Source organism: Copadichromis virginalis, linkage group LG12, assembly GCF_057382275.1.
Source record: "Copadichromis virginalis isolate Kocher_CV1m ecotype Utaka linkage group LG12, C_Virginalis_male_GT1.1, whole genome shotgun sequence".
NCBI lineage: Eukaryota > Metazoa > Chordata > Actinopteri > Cichliformes > Cichlidae > Copadichromis > Copadichromis virginalis.
Window position 1 is genome coordinate 1,915,777 of NC_140629.1, and position 18,334 is coordinate 1,934,110.

General features: G+C 44.7%; 1 protein-coding gene and 1 pseudogene across 1 annotated transcript in view; one reads left to right on the plus strand and one right to left on the minus strand.

Moving 5' to 3' along the window:
* arid3c (AT rich interactive domain 3C (BRIGHT-like)) overlaps positions 1–18,334 on the minus strand; it is a 70,232-nt gene that overhangs the window by 21,924 nt on the left and 29,974 nt on the right. The window contains exon 3 of the mRNA XM_085474318.1: positions 10,944–11,016. Within this exon, the coding sequence (XP_085330444.1) occupies positions 10,944–11,016 (73 nt within the window). The remainder of the gene's footprint in view (positions 1–10,943; positions 11,017–18,334) is intronic.
* LOC146696230 (coiled-coil domain-containing protein 106-like) overlaps positions 16,051–18,334 on the plus strand; it is a 14,464-nt pseudogene continuing 12,180 nt past the window's right edge.

Consider the following 18,334-nt stretch of genomic DNA (forward strand, 5'->3'; position numbering starts at 1 on the left):
AAGTCAATTTTCATGACTCAGTTTGGAGTAAAACACGTGCTCACCGACCTTTGGATAAAACATTGGTGCACTGGATTTGCTACAAACACACTACTCAGTCAGTTATCCTACCTAAAGCAGCTATTGAGCAATGCTAAACTTAGTTTAGTGATATATACCTTAATGCTGTCTGTGAGTCTAATGACATTAATTTAGCAGAAGCTAACGTAAGTGTCAACCTTGCCAATTATGCAGCATGTAAGAGCCACAAACTCTCAAGCTGTAATGTTACTCACAGACCTTTCAGATAAACACAAATCCCCCATTTCATCCTAAATTCAATCATTATTGAGCACTTTACTCACTTACCTGGCTCACCTCTGACAGTTGTCTCTGTTCCACTGAGGGATAGTGGGCGTGGTCACGCCATATTACTCCATGGGAATTTCCTCTGTTCTTTTGCTCCAACTCTGGCGGCCAATCGAAATGATTACAATCCAAAATGAGTGAAAATAAAATTAACTCTGGAAAAATTACTCTCCCCATTTTCCTGTGTAATTGTAAGATGGATGATAGCTGAAGTCAAGCGTTTGCTCATTAAGAGCTGTAATTGTAAAAACTTCTTAATTGTTAATAGAACAAAAAAGGAGCAAATAGATGCAAAAGCACAAATATAAAATACTAAACTGTGGAAGTGAAACCTTAAAACAACTTACTGAAATGATGCAATAAAACATGTGTGATGACTTTAACATGTGAAAACCAAGTGAAAGCCAAAGGGAGTGGCAGGGTTAGCATTACGACACATCAAAAGCCAGAGACACAATCCTTTAGGTATTTCATTAAAAGACTTCTTCTGATACATCGAATGAATCTGTTTGGTGATGAAAGTTGGTAGAATCTCTAAATTGTGGATTGACAAAGCATCAGCTGCTAGATGGGTCAAGGTATTTAACTTCCTCTGACGAATCAAAGAAAACCTTTACTGTAATAGATGTTGTAATAGTGTAACAAAATAATATTCATCTACAATTCATCTACACAAACTCTGGCATTGAGTAAACTAAACTTTTTAAAATGTAAAAACACAAAAAACCTCTGAAATGTTTTTAGAATTTTGACAGTGTTTGACAAACTGTTTGAGACATACAGGCGAAAAGTCATGTAACGGCTGTAATACAGCACGACTTTACTAACAACCTGAGGCGTCATGTGAGGTTTGATCCAACATTGAGGTTATTTATATTAATCTATTTTGTTAGCCTTGTGACAGACTGGCAACCTGAGGTGTGCCCTGCCTCAGGTATTCACTTACCCATCCAAATCATTCAATTCTGGGGTTATAATCACTTTTGTCACCTCGGGTCCATAAAATCAAGCAACTAGGCCTTGTTGAAAAAACAGGTTACTGTCAGCAGTTCAGTAAATTCTTCCTTGATACCACCTGTTCATTGAGCCCAGTCATGAAATTTCCTCACTAAATATTCCACAGACAACTGTTAGTGGTATTATAAGAAAGTGGAAGTGACTGGGAGTGACAGCAACTCAGCCACACAGTGGTAGACTGCACAGAGTGGGGTCAACGGACGCTGAGGAGCACAGTGTGCAGAGCTCGCCAACTTTCTGCAGGACAACGCAAAAAATGTCCCCGTGGTGGGATCAATAAAGTCTTATCTTCTTCTTCTAAATGGCTGCAGACCTACAAAATTCACATAGCCTTCAGATTCTCTCTATAACTGTGGATAGAGAGCTTCAGGTTTCTCTGGCCAAGCAGCTGCATTACATCACCGAGCGTAATGCGAAGCATCAGAGCTCTAGAGCCGTGCAGACAAACAAACAAAAACAAAAAACCCAGCCTTTCTATTGGTGGAAAAATGTATATGATATGTGATATGGCAACATGACGTTTGGTTATTCAGGAAGAGGGGCAAGTTTTAGGAGTGACAGCGGCTGGAGAGTGAAAGAAAGAGAGTTTTGAGATGTGAGAGATTTGTGACGTTCAGTGTGTTTGGACTCTAAAGTTAGTGTGTTGTGTAGTCAATGGTTTTGTTGTGTGTGTCAGAACAATGTGGCGACCGCTGAATGTCACAGGTGCTGCTAAAAAGCCAGCAGCGGATAGTGAGGACAGCAGAGAGGGTCACTGGAGGCCCTCTGCACCCGTCTCCCAAATGTACGACAAACACATTATCCAATGTGCGAACAGCATAGTGAAGGACACTCTCCACCCCTCACATGCTGTTCTCCCTCCCTACATCTGCCAGACGGTTTCGCAGCATCAAAACTGTAACGACCAGACAGAGCAAGAGCTTCAACTCACTACCACCAAAGGACTGATATACACACACACCTCACACACACCTCACAATACTCATCAAAAGACTCAAAAACAACACAAACAACAATCCACTTCACATTGTCTCGGTCCTGTCTTTGTTTATCGTGCAGTTAGTATTGTATAGTTATCATTATAGTATTGTATAGTCAGTAATTAGTACTTTTTTACCTCTTAATTTTACAGAAATGTAGCACGTTATTTATTTATTATTATTTATATCTTTTGTACACTTACAAATGCACCATGCGGGGCTTGTGGTGAAACAGCATTTCGGTACGTGTATACTGTGTGTACTGTGTGTACTGTGTGTACTGTGTACTGACAATAAAGCTCTTGAATCTTGAATCTTGAAAGACAGATTACAGTGTAAACACTGTCTCTAGGGGGAAACAGGAGCAGTGACACACCTGCTGCTGTCAGCCCTGCAGGTATCAGGCTGTGTTGTTCTCCTTTATCGTGGACAGAAATTATTTTTTGGAGCAGCACAAATAATTTGTGTGACTCTTATCTGATGCAGAGCAGCTGATTGTTCTGTAAATAGTTTGAAATATTTATTTAAAAAACGCCTTGGCTGCATTTTTAGTAAATGTCATGGTCCTGGGTCGGTGACCCAGCGCTTTTAGTTTGTTATCATTTTCTAGATGATTGTTTAGGTTCTGTGTTATATTCGGTCTGCCTCTGAGTCTGCGTCTGTATCTGTCTGTCTATGGTGTCTCCCCATCTGTTTGTGAATCTGTCTGTTTAGTTCAATGTCTTGTCTGGTTCCATGTGTCTGAGTTTCCTGTTTTATTGTGAAGGTCCGTGTCGTATGTGAGTGTGCTCAGTTTACGTTTCCCCTGTCCCGTCAGCCCAGATTCCTCCCAGCTGTGTTGCCCTCCTGTCTCTCATCCCCTGATTACTGGTGTGTGTATTTAAGCCCTGTGTGTTCTCCTGCCTGTTGCCGGTTCGTCTGTGTTCCTCCGTGTCAGTCTGTTACCCTGTGTTCCACGGTGTCCTGTTCCTCGTCTGCGTCTCTCTGCTTCTCATCCCGTTGTCATATGCTCCCAGGTCTGTTATTTTTAGTTCTCCCAGTTTAGGTGTCTTTAGTTAATTGTTATGCCCCACTGTTTGTTTGCCACTACACCTCTGTAAATAAAACCACCGGTATCTCATCCACTGCCTGCATCTTGGGTCCTTCTTCCTACTCCACACGGCTCGCCTCGGCAGCCGTGACAGTACGAACCAGCCACTATGGACCCAGCAGCATTCAACCCGCCCAAGGAGCTCCGGGAGGACATTGTTTACTCCGTGGACAAATTAATTAACGCGTGGCTGGAGCACGAGGGGAGAGAATTTCGCCAAGCCGTGGCTAATCGGCTACAGCGCTTGGTTTCTGGTCTCCCCTGGCTGCTCAGCTCACTTCACCCGCTCGCACAGAATTTCATTCTGAACGGACTCCGTCTTCACCCCCCGGCTGCTACCACCCACCCTGCAACTCATGCTTCACTGCCCGGTCCGACAGAGGATGTTCTGCCCGGCCCGTCAACCCAGCCTTCAAGGGGGAAACGGCGCTCACGCTGCCGACGCTCCTCGCCACAGTCGGACCTGGGGATTTCCGAGCGGCCAGCTGTGGTGAGTGGACAGGACAGTATTGTTGGTCTGAACTGTGGGACCGTCTACTCAGGGGTGATGTTCTGTACGGCACAGGACAAAAACTGTTTATCGCCTGAAGCTCAGTTAGCCGCCCGGCCAGAAGCTCAGTTAGCTGCCCGGCCAGAAGCTCAGTTAGCCGCCCGGCCAGAAGCCCAGTCGCCACCTCCGCCACATTCAGCCTCACAATCCAGAGCTCCATTACAGTCACAGCCGGACTTATTACAAACCATGTTACAATCCATAGCCCAGTCAGTAGCTCAGTTGGCAGAAGAATCATCAGCTTTATCCTCCGTTCAGTCTCCAACTTCACCACCGTTGTCATCACAACCATTATGTCAGTCACCTTCAGTTCAGCCTCCTGTTCAGCAGCCACCAGCCCTGCATCCTGTGTCAGTTGCTTCACCTGTAAAACAATATAAGTCAATTCTACCCGAAAGACACTATTCCTCGCCCATCCATTCCAAGCAGAGAGACAAATCTAATAATAATGTCAACATTCCTCAAAGGCTGGCTAGTTCTGAGACTGAGATGCACTCCAGGGCCTCCCCAGAGGCTGGGTTTCAGCCCCCATCAGACTCTGGACCCCTGGAGTTTAAGAAGCCAGCTGAGGACTGCACCCGGCTGTCGCTGCCTGAGCAGGGTCAATGCTCTGCGCAGCTGCAGGCCGCTATGTGTTTGCCAGAGGCCCGCGTGCCTGCTGGTCCTGTTCTGTCCCTGCCAGAGGCCCGCGTGCCTGCTGGTCCTGTTCTGTCCCTGCCAGAGGCCCGCGTGCCTGCTGGTCCTGTTGCGTTCCTGCCAGAGGCCCGTGTGCCTGCTGGTTCTGTTGCGTTCCTGCCAGAGGTCTCCGCACCTGCTGGTTCTGTTCTGTGTGTGCCAGGGGCTCCAGTGCCCACTGGTTCTGAGACTGTTTTTGCTGGGGGGCCCGAGGAGCCCGTCCAGTGTCCTGCCTCGTCAGCTGGGGGGCCCGAGGAGCCCGTCCAGCCTTCTGCCTCGTCAGCTGGGGGGCCCGAGGAGCCCGTCCAGCCATCAGCTGCAGTCTCATCACCCTCGCCTGCTGCAGTCTCATCACCCTCGCCTGCTGCAGTCTCATCACCCTCGCCTGCTGCAGCTTCATCATCCTCGCCTGCTGCGGCCTCAGAGTCTTCGGCCTCGCCTGGTCCGGTTTCAGCATCTGCTTCAGCATCGCCTGGTCCGGCTCCAGCATCCTCATCAGCTGCTTCGCCTGGTCCGGCTCCAGCTTCAGCATCCTCATCAGCTGCTTCGCCTGGTCCGGCCTCCGCTTCAGCATCCTCATCAGCTGCTTCGCCTGGTCCGGCCTCCGCTTCTGCATCCTCATCAGCTGCTTCGCCTGGTCCGGCCTCCGCTTCTGCTTCAGCCTCTTCGCCTGGTCCAGCCTCCGCTTCTGCTTCAGCCTCTTCGCCTGGTCCAGCCTCCGCATCCTCATCATCCTCGTCTGGTCCAGCCTCCGCATCCTCATCATCCTCGTCTGGTCCAGCCTCCGCATCCTCATCATCCTCGTCTGGTCCAGCCTCCGTGTCTTCATCCTCATCAGCGTCGCCTGGTCCAACTTCAGCATCAGCATCGCCTGGTCCAGCTTCTGCTTCAGCGTCCTCATCAGCTTCGTCTGGTCCAGCCTCCGCTTCCGCCTCGTCTGGTCCAGCCTCCGCTTCGCCTGGGGCTGCAGGGGCCACGCAGCCTTCAGGTCCCCTACTACCACCTCCACATCGTCGGTCATCTGCCAGGCCGCTTGTTGGGCATCTCCGCCACCGTGGACGCCCTCCTGAACGCCCTCCTGAACGCCGCCACTGCCTTCCGCGTGGCCGGCCTCCGGACTTGTTTCCACGCCGCTGTTGCCGTCCGCACGGTCGGCCCCCAGGACTGTTTCCACGCCGCTGTTGCCGTCTGCACAGTCGGCCCCCAGAACTGTTTCCACGCCGCTGTTGCCGTCTGCACGGTCGGCCCCCAGAACTGTTTCCGCACCACTGCCTACTGCGTGGCCGGCATCCGGACCTGCCCCGCTGCCATTCGGCCTCCTGAACTTGGCCATCTGGGCCTTTTTGGACTCTGTCCCTCCGTCCTGGGCCCCCTCCGCCCGCCCTGGTCGCGTCCTTTTCTGTTTTGTTTTGGTCTGTTTTTGTGTTTCTGCTGGGCTGTCTGGGGCCAGCCCTTGAGGGGGGGGGGGTACTGTCATGGTCCTGGGTCAGTGACCCAGCGCTTTTAGTTTGTTATCATTTTCTAGATGATTGTTTAGGTTCTGTGTTATATTCGGTCTGCCTCTGAGTCTGCGTCTGTATCTGTCTGTCTATGGTGTCTCCCCATCTGTTTGTGAATCTGTCTGTTTAGTTCAATGTCTTGTCTGGTTCCATGTGTCTGAGTTTCCTGTTTTATTGTGAAGGTCCGTGTCGTATGTGAGTGTGATCAGTTTACGTTTCCCCTGTCCCGTCAGCCCAGATTCCTCCCAGCTGTGTTGCCCTCCTGTCTCTCATCCCCTGATTACTGGTGTGTGTATTTAAGCCCTGTGTGTTTTCCTGCCTGTTGCCGGTTCGTCTGTGTAACTCCGTGTCAGTCTGTTACCCTGTGTTCCACGGTGTCCTGTTCCTCGTCTGCGTCTCTCTGCTTCTCATCCCGTTGTCATATGCTCCCAGGTCTGTTATTTTTAGTTCTCCCAGTTTAGGTGTCTTTAGTTAATTGTTATGCCCCACTGTTTGTTTGCCACTACACCTCTGTAAATAAAACCACCGGTATCTCATCCACTGCCTGCATCTTGGGTCCTTCTTCCAACTCCACACGGCTCGCCTCGGCAGCCGTGACAGTAAACAGCTGCAAAAAACTTTGTTGTTTGCAAAACTCGGTTACTTTTTGAAGAAGTAACTAGTAATTATAATTAATTACTTTTTCAATGTAACCTGCCCAACATTGGTGATTATATTCTGTATTTTGCAGACAGAGTTACAGGACTCTCTCTCAGACCACAGCAGGAGCTTCACACAGACTCATACGAGTCAGAGCTTCATGTGTGTTTTCAAAATTAGAGTTCAAGTTATTTTTTTTACTTCCAATAGTGTTAACATGCTACAGGTCATGAACAAGATTGTTTAAAATTTTCATTGTAAGTGGGCTAAAGCACTTAATTAAAAGTAGTCTAACAGAAATGTAAATGCTGTAACTGCACTCTTGGAGTAATTTTGCTCAGTCAGCCACTCCTGGGAAGGTTCACCACTGTTGTGTGTTTTCGCCATGATGGGTCTCACCGCCGTGGTTCACTGGAGTCCCACAGCTTTATAACAGCATTATAACATTTTCCAGACTGATCAAGCTCAGTTACTTCGTTTCTGGTTGTTCCTAAACGTCTTGGATCACAGAACAGGTGTGACAGTAATCAGGCCTGGGTGTGGCTAGAGAACTTGGACTCAGCTTTCCAAAGACGTGTGACTGTACACCACAGTTAATTTATGTTATAAAATCAATACATTAATATTTAAATTTGTTTGATTATCAGAAACATTTACGTGTGAAAAATATACTTAAAATAGGAAATCAGGAGGGGGGTAAACACTTTTTACACCACCGTGTCAAGAGTCAGTGGAACTGGTCCAAAATCACAACTAAAACATGCTATGACAGTATTGCATGTTTAATATGGGTGAGAATATTAAAGCAGCATGAAGCCATGTTTGACACTTTCCATTAATACGGTTAACGAGGCTGTCGGAGTGACATTTATTTGTCAGTACACAATGTTGTTTTCAAGAAATACTGACTGGGACATTTGAAGCAGTCCACTGTGATCAAAGTTGTCACAAACAAGCTGCTGCTGATCTGCTCTGCACTGACAATATCTCCCTACACTAAGTCGAAAATCAATTCTAATTGAACGCTCCACAACAATCCATACTATCACTAAGCCCAAGTGACCAGCCAGCTACATCATTACTCCATCTAAGGCTGCTCTGCAGCTGTCTCAGCATACAGCCGGACTCTGATCAAAGAGGACTTTTGCTTAAGGAAGACTATAATTATAGTTTTATACTTTTTATTCTGTAGTCATTTATTTACCATAATGATTACAGGAAAGCAAACAGCAGACTCTACTGTGGTCAAACTGAGAAATAATGAAGCTGATTTAATTCACAACACATAAAAATAGACCATGATGTCCTAGAATGGAATATGTATGAACTCAACAAAATATCTATTTTTCCGTTGTCGCATTGTTAGGTAAGCAGCACATAAGAGCACACAAATACCTACACATGCATTGTGTTTACAATAATAAACACAAGGTACGCTAACCCTGTGTTTCTAAAACTGACAGTCACTGTAACTGATTAAGCTTTTTATTCTCTGTTAGATGATGGACTTCCCTCCATGTGTCGTCAGCATGGAGGGGTTTATGTGGTCCCAGAGGCTCTGTCATTTGGGGCGTTTGCTCCTTGGTAGGGACTCTCAAGGCAAACTGGTTCTGGGTAAGGACAGCTTGTCCATAACAAAAACCATGTTCGTACATAAGGATGCCCGTGGTAGCAGGCCACCCTAGGTCACAAGTTGATCTACGGTCATATGTTCTGGACCCTGAAGTGAAGACAGCAGCTGAGGTGGATGCTGGACAAGCCTGGCACACATAAATGTATGGTGAGGGTGTTCTGGGAATGCCTGGCAGAGGCCCTCTGTCCACAAGATTTTGAAGTCCCACCACCAGCAGTACTTCACTTCGTTCCGAGGGAGGCTGAGGACACTGAATCCCAACGGACCATGTCCATTCATCAGGTGGCTGGTGCCTGTCATAATGATAGTCCCTATACTAGATTGTGGCAACCAGAGGTTAAGGTAACCATCAAGCTGAAGGAGGTGTTGTGGGGGACTGTAGGGTGTACTTCAGCTAAGGGGATCACCCTCCTCAGCCTCCAGAGGAAGGTCTATGCCAGGGTGCCAGTGAGTCCATTGGTTGATTCATTAGTCAACCACCGGATCCAAGAGGCACAATGTGGAGACTGACACATGGATTGGGACAGCATTTGCAGTAATGTGCAACACTGCATGGGTCCATCATGGTAAAGAGAAAGCTGTGCATAAACGCAAAGCTGTCAATTTACCAGTACATCGTCGTCCCCATACCCGCACCTATCCCCACGAGCTGTGGGCATCAACTGAAAGAATTACAAGTTAATTTTTTCCCAAAGGGTGACTGGCCTCTGTCTTAAGGACAGGGCGAAGAGTTCAGTTATTTGAGAGGGGCTCAGAGTAGAGCCTCTACTCGCCCTCATCACAAGGAGCTAATCGAGGTAGTTTGGGCATCTGACTAGGACACCTCCCGGGTGAGCTGTTGGGACATGTCCAACTGAAAACTAAAGAAATGTTTTATATTTTTGTGCTCATCATATTCTAGCAGATCGAAAGATCTTAACTACTGATTCTCTATGAAAGAGAAATAAGGATTTGAATTTTGTGGTACATCATTCTACACTTCTGTTATAGTGTTACTGTCTTTACTTGGCTACATAATGAGTTGTAACCCAAACCATGAGCAAAAAGACTGCAGCTAAAGGTTATGAACAGGAGCATTTTTGCATCTGGCCTTATGCATGGGTGATTCACTTTCAGGAGAAATTAAAAGGGTCAAATTCAATTCAATTAAAATCCTCAGGCACACAATTTAATGAAATGTTATGAAACCTAACACTGAAAAACATCTTTGTGACACGTAGTTGTAAAGTTTCCTCCTTCCATCGCTTTTGCCAGCAGAACTGTACTGAAATAAAAGTTCATGCTAAATACTGTGTTAAGATTTGAATTATATATTTTGAATGCGTATTTGCTGATTATATTGTTTTAATATAAGAAAGGCCTAACTCTGAGTACACTCTGTGCCAGAAAGTGCTGACAGGAAACTTTTGTAGAAGCGTGCTTTTGCAGCTAGAATGAAGTGAAAGTGAAAGCAACTAGGCTGTTTGATCATGTGGTGTGACGTGAGAGCAAGTATATAAATAACCAGGCTTCTGTTTGTGCTTCAGACCTTGGGTTGTGTGTTATGAGAAAGGTCTCCATATCCGGATATGTAAAATAAAGATCATTTTTAAAGTAAAAAGACCACTTTTGAGCCTTGTGTCTTTTTGGCCCTAAGAATCTAAAAGAACTGTTTTTAACACTTGGTGCCGTGACCCGGATTCTTGTGCGGCTGAGGCGACTAATTTGGACCTTAAGGTACGATCTGATATGAGGTGGACAACAGACCGGTCTAAAAGAGGATAGGAAAGCGCAAGCCTGTTGAAAATACAGCAAAACACACCACTAATGAAAACTGATTAGACAGAGCTTTAACCACACTTATATCCATTGATGTAGATCATAATCTTGAGCTTATATAGTGTTCTGCGTTCTTCATGCAGCACTTTCTCCTCCCTGTTCATGAAGGACAGTCCAGTGTATCCTATGCTAAGGGAAGCAACAAAGGAAGCATTGAAGCTCCTTTCCTTAGTATTTGGAGAACTGGAACAGCTCTTATTATGGCAGTCACACAGATACTTCTGGGTCACGTCTCTCAGTGATGAACCTTTCTAGGTTCTATCGGGGTTCTCTGTCACCAAGTGCTGAGCCACAGTCCTACAAAACCACTGCAGTCCTCTTTGTAATGTTGACAGGCACTGGTTTGAACTGGTGCTGTATAAATAAGTAACTGTATAAGTGAACTGAAATGAGTTTATACTGATATTTAATTTTTTCAAGGTAACTTATGCAGAGAAATAGTTTAAAAGGCCTGGTTTAACATGACAAACCAAACATGATCTTTCTGAGGGATTTCATTTCCTGTTTGGCTTTAAAAGTCACTTATCTGGAAAACAAAGTCCCAATCTGTAAGAATGACTTCTGCTATGAGTAAGTGGAACTATAACATTAGCACATTAAAGCTGTTTATAGACCCCCAAGTGTTAATGTGACTGTGAGGGCCACGTCTCCTGCTCCCAGGAAGCCACAACTGACATATGAATGTTCTACTTACCCCGTTTCTGCATGAAACTGAAAAGGTCATCGAGAAACTCTTTGCGTTTTTCATCATCATCCAGTTCGTATAACTGAAAAAAAGAAAGAACAAAATATCAAAATCATTTCTTCAACATTGATTAATCGTTGATGATGCCCCCTGAACAGTGAGGACGGCCCCATCAAGAAATTCTGATTCATCCTGAACACAGTGAGTGTATCTCATGGGTTTAACATGCACCGTCAATAAAAAATATGTTATTATTTATGGCCATAAACAGCTTCCAGCTCTACATGTCCCAGATCTACAGTAAACAATATGTCAGGTTTTTCTGTTCTGTTTAAATATATCTAACTTATTACAAAATACGGGCAGTTAGCACAAGCATGCTAAGATAATGAGGCTGTAATTTTCCTGTGTGTTTCTATTATTTCTAATGTTTTGCCCTATTTATTTACTAAACTACTAAATTACTTTACTAAAAATATCATAAACATATTGTCCAGATTCCATCCATCCATTCGCTACCGCTTATCCTTTTCAGGGTCGCGGGGGGCGCTGGAGCCTATCCCAGCTGTCATAGGGCGAGAGGTGGGGTACACCCTGGACAGGTCGCCAGTCTGTCACAGGGCTAACACACAGGGACAGACAACCATTCACACTCACATTCACTCGCACATTCACACCTAGTGGCAATTTGAATTATCCAATTAACCTATCCCTACAAACTGCATGTCTTTGGACGGTGGGAGGAAGCCGGAGTACCCGGAGGGAACCCACGCAAACACGGGGAGAACATGCAAACTCCACACAGAAAGACCCCGGCCTGATGGTGGAATTGAACTCAGGACCTTCTTGCTGTGCGGCAACAGTGCTAATCACCGTGCCACCGTGCTGCCTTATTGTCCAGATTGATTTTTTAATTAATTAATTAATTTTCATTAATTTTCCTTCTCTGTCACTGTTGCTCCTTTGTAGGCATAAACCATCATGTTTCCTAAACCAGCGGTTTTGTTGCCTAAACTGCTGCAGTGAAAAATGACATTTGAAACAGAAAAAAGATTCAAAATAGGAAAAAGAAATTCAGTGATTACACAGAATAAGGTGCTACATGAATCTGTACAATAGTTTACAGCATGTGTGGTCATGCTTCTTGCACTGCCAGGGATTCAAACAGAGATTCACAAGCTTAAAAAAAGGCAACTGACTTATTCAGGTTTGCAAAGATGTTTGACCTCTCATCTAAGAGACTGAGACATTTAACCCCTGGTGGGAGGTGTCCCCTGGAGTTGGTCTGTGGTGTAAAGGACTATGGACGTTTTAGGAAAGGCCGTCCAAATAACTGAGTTCAGGTGTTCCAATATTTCCACTGAACGAAGGACCAGAAGACTCATGCGCATCAAAATAAAGAACTTTGTGCTTCAATAATGAATAAAATATCATTAGTAAATTAATTTGGCAAAGTCTTTTAACATCTATCAAACATTAATCAGGTAATTCGTTATTTAAAAACTTAATTTGAAATAAAAGCATCAACAATGATTTATTATGTATAAAATGAATTATTAATCCATTAATAATTACTTCAAATCAAAAATGTATTTCACAAAACAGAATTTAAAAGATTTGAAAGTCTTTAATTTTCCACTCTTCATTGTCAAATCCATCTCTTTTTCCTGTTAGCTGAACATATGAGTGCAAATGTTCCCACATGTCTAATGATAAAGGGATGGTTACAGTGAAAGCTGTCACTCCTGTCAGTACAGACGACACTGATGATTTAAGTTCATTTGTTTTAATTACACACGAGCACGCATTCACTCTCAGCTGGACACAGATAACTATCCAGGGTCATGCTCAGTTAATCCAGCCTCTAACGTTGGATTTTAGTTCAGTATATTGCAGTGAGGAGATTTCTCAGTTTATTACCTACAGTAACTATACTTAGTCAGATATGTGACAAACATACAGATAATGGATTTTAGTTATTAATAAAACATGAAAACCAAACCTGACACTGATTCTCTCTGAATGCTCTGTGCCCACAGAGGCCCTGAGTGATGTGATGTACACGTGTGAGTAATGTGGAAATCATTTTCATAAAGTTGGACTGTTAGGTTCACTGACGTTTGGATTTTTAGTTGATTGTTGTGTGTGTTGATGTGTTTGTTGATAACATCGGGGACTTCTTAGAGAGATGAGGATACATCCATATCTAGGGATGGGTACCGGTATCCGTTGCCATGATGGCACCGGTTCTGACATAAACGGTAGTAACCAGACCGAAAAGCAGCGCACATTTCGGTGCTTTTTTTCCCCTGAGCTGTGATACACTTTAGATTCTAGCCAATCATTTTACGTTTCCGAGGATAGTAGGCGGGGCTAGGTATGTCCGTTCTTTTAGAGCAGAGCTACAGATTAAAAATGTCCAAGGCGAAGCGGTCAAAGTCTGGCTGTAAAAGTCTGTGCAAACTCAGCAGCCTGCAACAAGTGCTTTAAGCTGATACTGTGATACTGTCAAAGGAGGTAACTCCTCAAATCTGATGAAACACCTGGCGACGCATAGCGGGGTTTTTTTAAAGCCGAGAAATGCGCCGTATTTGATAGCTTGCTGCGAGACCTCACACCGAGCACATCTACTGCGGGTGTGGTGCCTGTTATCGGACCCGGAGTTAGCAACATCCCCCAAAAACCCGAAGAGGAGAGTCCTGGCCCCTAGCCCTGCCAGTGTAGCAGAAATGATGAGGATGATGATGCAGCAGCAGCCGTTCTTCTCTGCGTGAGTAGCTTAATGTTGTTCGTGTGTAATTTACGTTGAGTAGGCTAACCACGTTATTACATTAATGCATGTAAGGTGAACTAGCAAACACCGTCGTAGTTACATGCAGCTGTCTTCTTGTTTGATGGCAGATACTCCCTTCACCCTGGCCAAAAAGGCTAAAATGACCAAAGAAAAAGTGGAAAACAGTTAAACATGAGAGGTTTTTGGACAAAGTTTGTGTTTTTTCCATTGTTTAAGCACTGCTTCCAGCCAAGAGTGATACCATATATGCCCTATAGCTGCAGAAAAGGCTAACATTGTTATCTTTTTACAAAAAAAACAGCTACACATGAGAGGTTTTTGGACCAATTTTGTGTTCTCCATTCTTTAAGCACCGGTTCGAGCACCGTTTAAGCACCGGCACCGTTTCAAAAGTACCGGTTTGGCACCGGTATCGGATAAAACCTAAACGATACCCATCCCTATCCATATCTGTTCCATAGCACAGTCACAGAGGACGTTACAGCTTTTTGGCATCAGGCTCCGACTCAGGAAAACCTTCAACCTCGACTTCATGCAGGAGAGACTGAATCCTGACTCTGCCTCTTCTTTACCTCCTGATCTCGTTCTTCTTTATCCCACCATTGAAATCATTCCAACAGAGTCATTAAGAAGGACACATTTAAACTTTTACCTGCTTCATGACTTTGATATTCTGAAGTTAAACTCAGTTTAAACAATTTTTCCATTCTGCATTATGTTCACTATTTTTACATACAGATAACGTGAATATGAATACTGAACTTGTTTAGTTACAAATTTAGCAGACTTCAAAGAATGTCCCCATCCAGCTAAACTGGTATCAGTTTCCCAGCTTTTGAATTCCAATCTAAGGGACTGTCTGAGCTTAGTTTTGGTGTTAAAGAAGAACGCCTGGCTCAGTGACAAATGTGTCTGACATGTCTGACTGGTCCAGGTCCTGGAAGTGTAAGGAGGTTGGAAATAAAATTGTCTGGACTTCTTGAAGTTTCTTTACCTCTCAGCCAAGAAACGTCTTCAGTTCTAAAACCAAATGGTGGAGTCTCAGGTATTTAAACTAGGGCTAAATATGTAACTTACCTTCTTACGTAGGAGCTTCCTAGTGTCTCAACTATTTAAAAAACCATTTGTTCCTGTTTGATTTTGGGTTTATCTGAGCAGATCTCTTGGCTTTTATTATGCAGTCACGGTCTTGTTTACTTGTTTTTGACTTCTCACAACTTTCACCATAACACACTGGATATAGGAGGATGATGATGTATTTATAACAAAAATAAACTTGTGTTTTAACCTCTTGGGAGATGAGATATGAGATGTGACAATATCGTTTATATCGATATAGTCTATGTTACTTTATAATTATACTTGTGGAGCCGCTAGTTTGCCTCTCTTTTGTCCACTTTTGTCTCTACGCTGTGTTACTCGGCCTCGCCTCTCCATCACTGAACACAGCTCCCCCTCCCCCATCACTTCACCTGCAGGCAACAACAAGATGGACGCGGCAGCTATCAAAGAGGAGCTGCTTGGTAATAATAAAACATTTGGAGATTATTATTCTAGTGCTGTCAGCATTACTCTTGTTAAAATGACGTTAACGCCATAGCTGCATTAACGCAGCAAATACTGTAGTAGGGCTGCCACAAACCATTATTTTGATAGTCGACTAGTCACCCCCTGTGAAAGCAGGGGCGGATGAAGACCCTTTCTGGATGGATTTAATGGCAACGAACCACGGACGGTACCAACGATGAATAGATCAACCAGCATTGCTAATAATGGACCATCAATGATGGTAGGAAAGAAGCTGCAGAACTGCATTTGTGGCTGGTCAAAACTAACAACTGACATGGGCCTTAAAATCCACAAAGGCAGGAAGAAGTAAAATGGTAAATGGTCTGTATTTGTATAGCGCTTTACTTGGTCCTAAGGACCCCAAAGCGCTATACACTTTACACAATCATCCACACATTCACACACAGAAGAAGTGCCTCAGCGAGCTGAGAAAGGGGCCTCGCATTGACACATACTTTTTAAAAAGTAAGTCAAATCAGTCGATTGAAGTCCAGAGGCAGGAGAATCCCCACAGTCCTCCGGGTATCAGCACCCTGATCGAAGTCCATTGTCGTACAAACAGTCTTAGAGAAGCCCATAAAGAGCCTGGGATGGTGGTACAATGCAGACCTCAATGATACGTGGCAACTAGAACAACTAAGGCAGAACTTGGCTGATGACCTCCAGCGGATTAACAACACTGCACTCCCAGGGAAACTGAAGCTCTGGTGCTTCCAGTTTGGGTTATTACCCAGACTACTGTGGCTGTTGACAATGTACGAGGTCTCACTCAATCATGCCAATCGACTAGAGAGGCTAGTGAGCTCCTACGTTAAGAAGTGGCTCGGACTTCCCAAATGCCTCAGCAGCCTTGGACTCTACAGCGACGGGATACTGGCATTGCCTATCCCCAGTCTGGTTGAGGAGTTTAAATGTGCAAAAGTGAGGCTTGAGATGTCACTCACGGACTCCCGGGACCCCATAGTGAGAGGCACTGCTCCCACCCTAACAACAGGGAGGAAGTGGACCCCGGCCACATCTGTGCTACAGGCCAAATCTGCTCTTCAGCATTGTGATGTGGTGGGTCACGTCCAACGAGGATTTGGTCTTGGCACAGTAACACCTCGGTGGCAACAGGCGTCTGTAACCGAACGTTGGAAAATGGTAGTGGAGGAAGTGCGACGACAGGAGGAAACAGCCAGACATGCCAGAGCCGTGGCGCTGGCCAAACAGGGTCACTGGATGAATTGGGAGAGTGTGGAAAAGAGGAAACTCATGGAATGAAATCTGCGGCATGGAGGCTAATAGACTAAGTTTCATCATCCGAGCGACATACGATGTGCTGCCTTCCCCAATAAATCTGCAGCTGTGGTTTGGAAAGGACCCATCCTGCCCCCTGTGTACAGTCCCAGCAACACTCAGGAAGGAATACCTTAACTATACTAGATGAAACTCAAGATACTCAAAGTCCAAAGCGTAATTAATAACCAACCTATCATAACTCGAACCTCTAACACCTAAGTGGGGCTGGTAACAACGGTGCCTGTGATCTATTTTTAGACTCAATTTGCTTCTCTCAACATGCAAAACAACCCACCCACCACTCTGCATTTAACAGCATTCTCTGAAGACCGTGTTTCGTCTGATCATTTTTAATAAAATTCACCATAATGGATTACAGGGCAGTGGGGAACTAAGTTTAAAACTGTCATTTCTCCAGTGTTACCTTTTTCATTGCCACGTGCCAACACCGTGCACTGAGCTCTGCTTCCACAGAGGGGGAATATCTTTATAACAGCATTACATCTTCACTGTGTGACTATAGATACTGTGGCTTCTTGGAAAAAGAAAGCATCAGATCAGAAGTACTGGACTCCCTGGCATAAACAGATAAAAACAGATAAATAAATAAGCTGTAAATAAGCTGGAGAGCAAACGAAATCTTCATTTAACCTGGAAACGTTGTTTGCTGCTCTATAAAAAGCCCTCCATAAGGTAGAAAAAGAAGATGTGTTGTCCTGATACAGACGTATTGGCAGTTGCTATGAGAATTCAGTCATATTAGGACAATAACTGTACATTCCACCCAAGGAAACAGCCAAAATCCCGTGTCATCCACTCTTCATAATATAAGGAGACTGCAATCACATTTCCCTCTCTCCCACCTGAGTGGATTCACACAATTGGTTGTCTGCCGTGTCAGAGAAAATAAAACAGCTGACTCGTCAGTGTCAAAGATGCTTACAGAGCTACTGACATAGCACCACTGAGAAGGTCAGACCACAACTCGGTTTTTCTGCATTCGTGTTAAAACCCCTTCATCAGAGACAGCCTGCAAATAATTTTACAGTCCAAAAGTGGACACCTGATGCCTTTGAAAGCTCTAAGGCCCTGCTTTACATGCCCAGACTGGACTGTCTGGACAGTAAGAACAGTACAGACACGTTGTTTTAAACTTCTGTAGAGACACCATCATACCTACAAAGACTGTACGCCAAGTGACATAAAGAGCATCCTCAACCAGAGAAATGTAGCTTTTAGAGATGGAGACAGAACGGCTCAAACAGGTACAACATGAGCAGAAGATCAGATACAATAAAAGGAAAAGACAGCCGCTGTTGTCTGATGTGAAAAGAGCTGATGAGCTCAACTAGTTGTTCAAGACATTCTATGGTCACACCCACTCCCACTGCTGCTGCTCCGTCCTCCTCTCCTAATTTTCCTCCAATGTGAGAATCATGCAACTCCATCATCTCCTCCACAAGTGTGCTTCTGCACCACAGCTTCTTTTTTTCTAGTGTCATGACAGCAGCACCATCCCCATAATAACCATTAAAAGCTTTAATGGGAAAAAAACTGGAGTCCTTCTCTAAACCACCTGATCAACAAACGGGCGTGAAGAGAAGTAAACCTCGCAGCTGCTCCATCCACCACTCTTTGTTTTACACAGTAAGAAAGTAAAGCTACATAAGTAAGGCTAGTTTAAATGAGGCACTGTTAACTCCGCCTGACACAATATTTAGATTTGTGTACTAGACCATATTTATTTCAAGGCTTT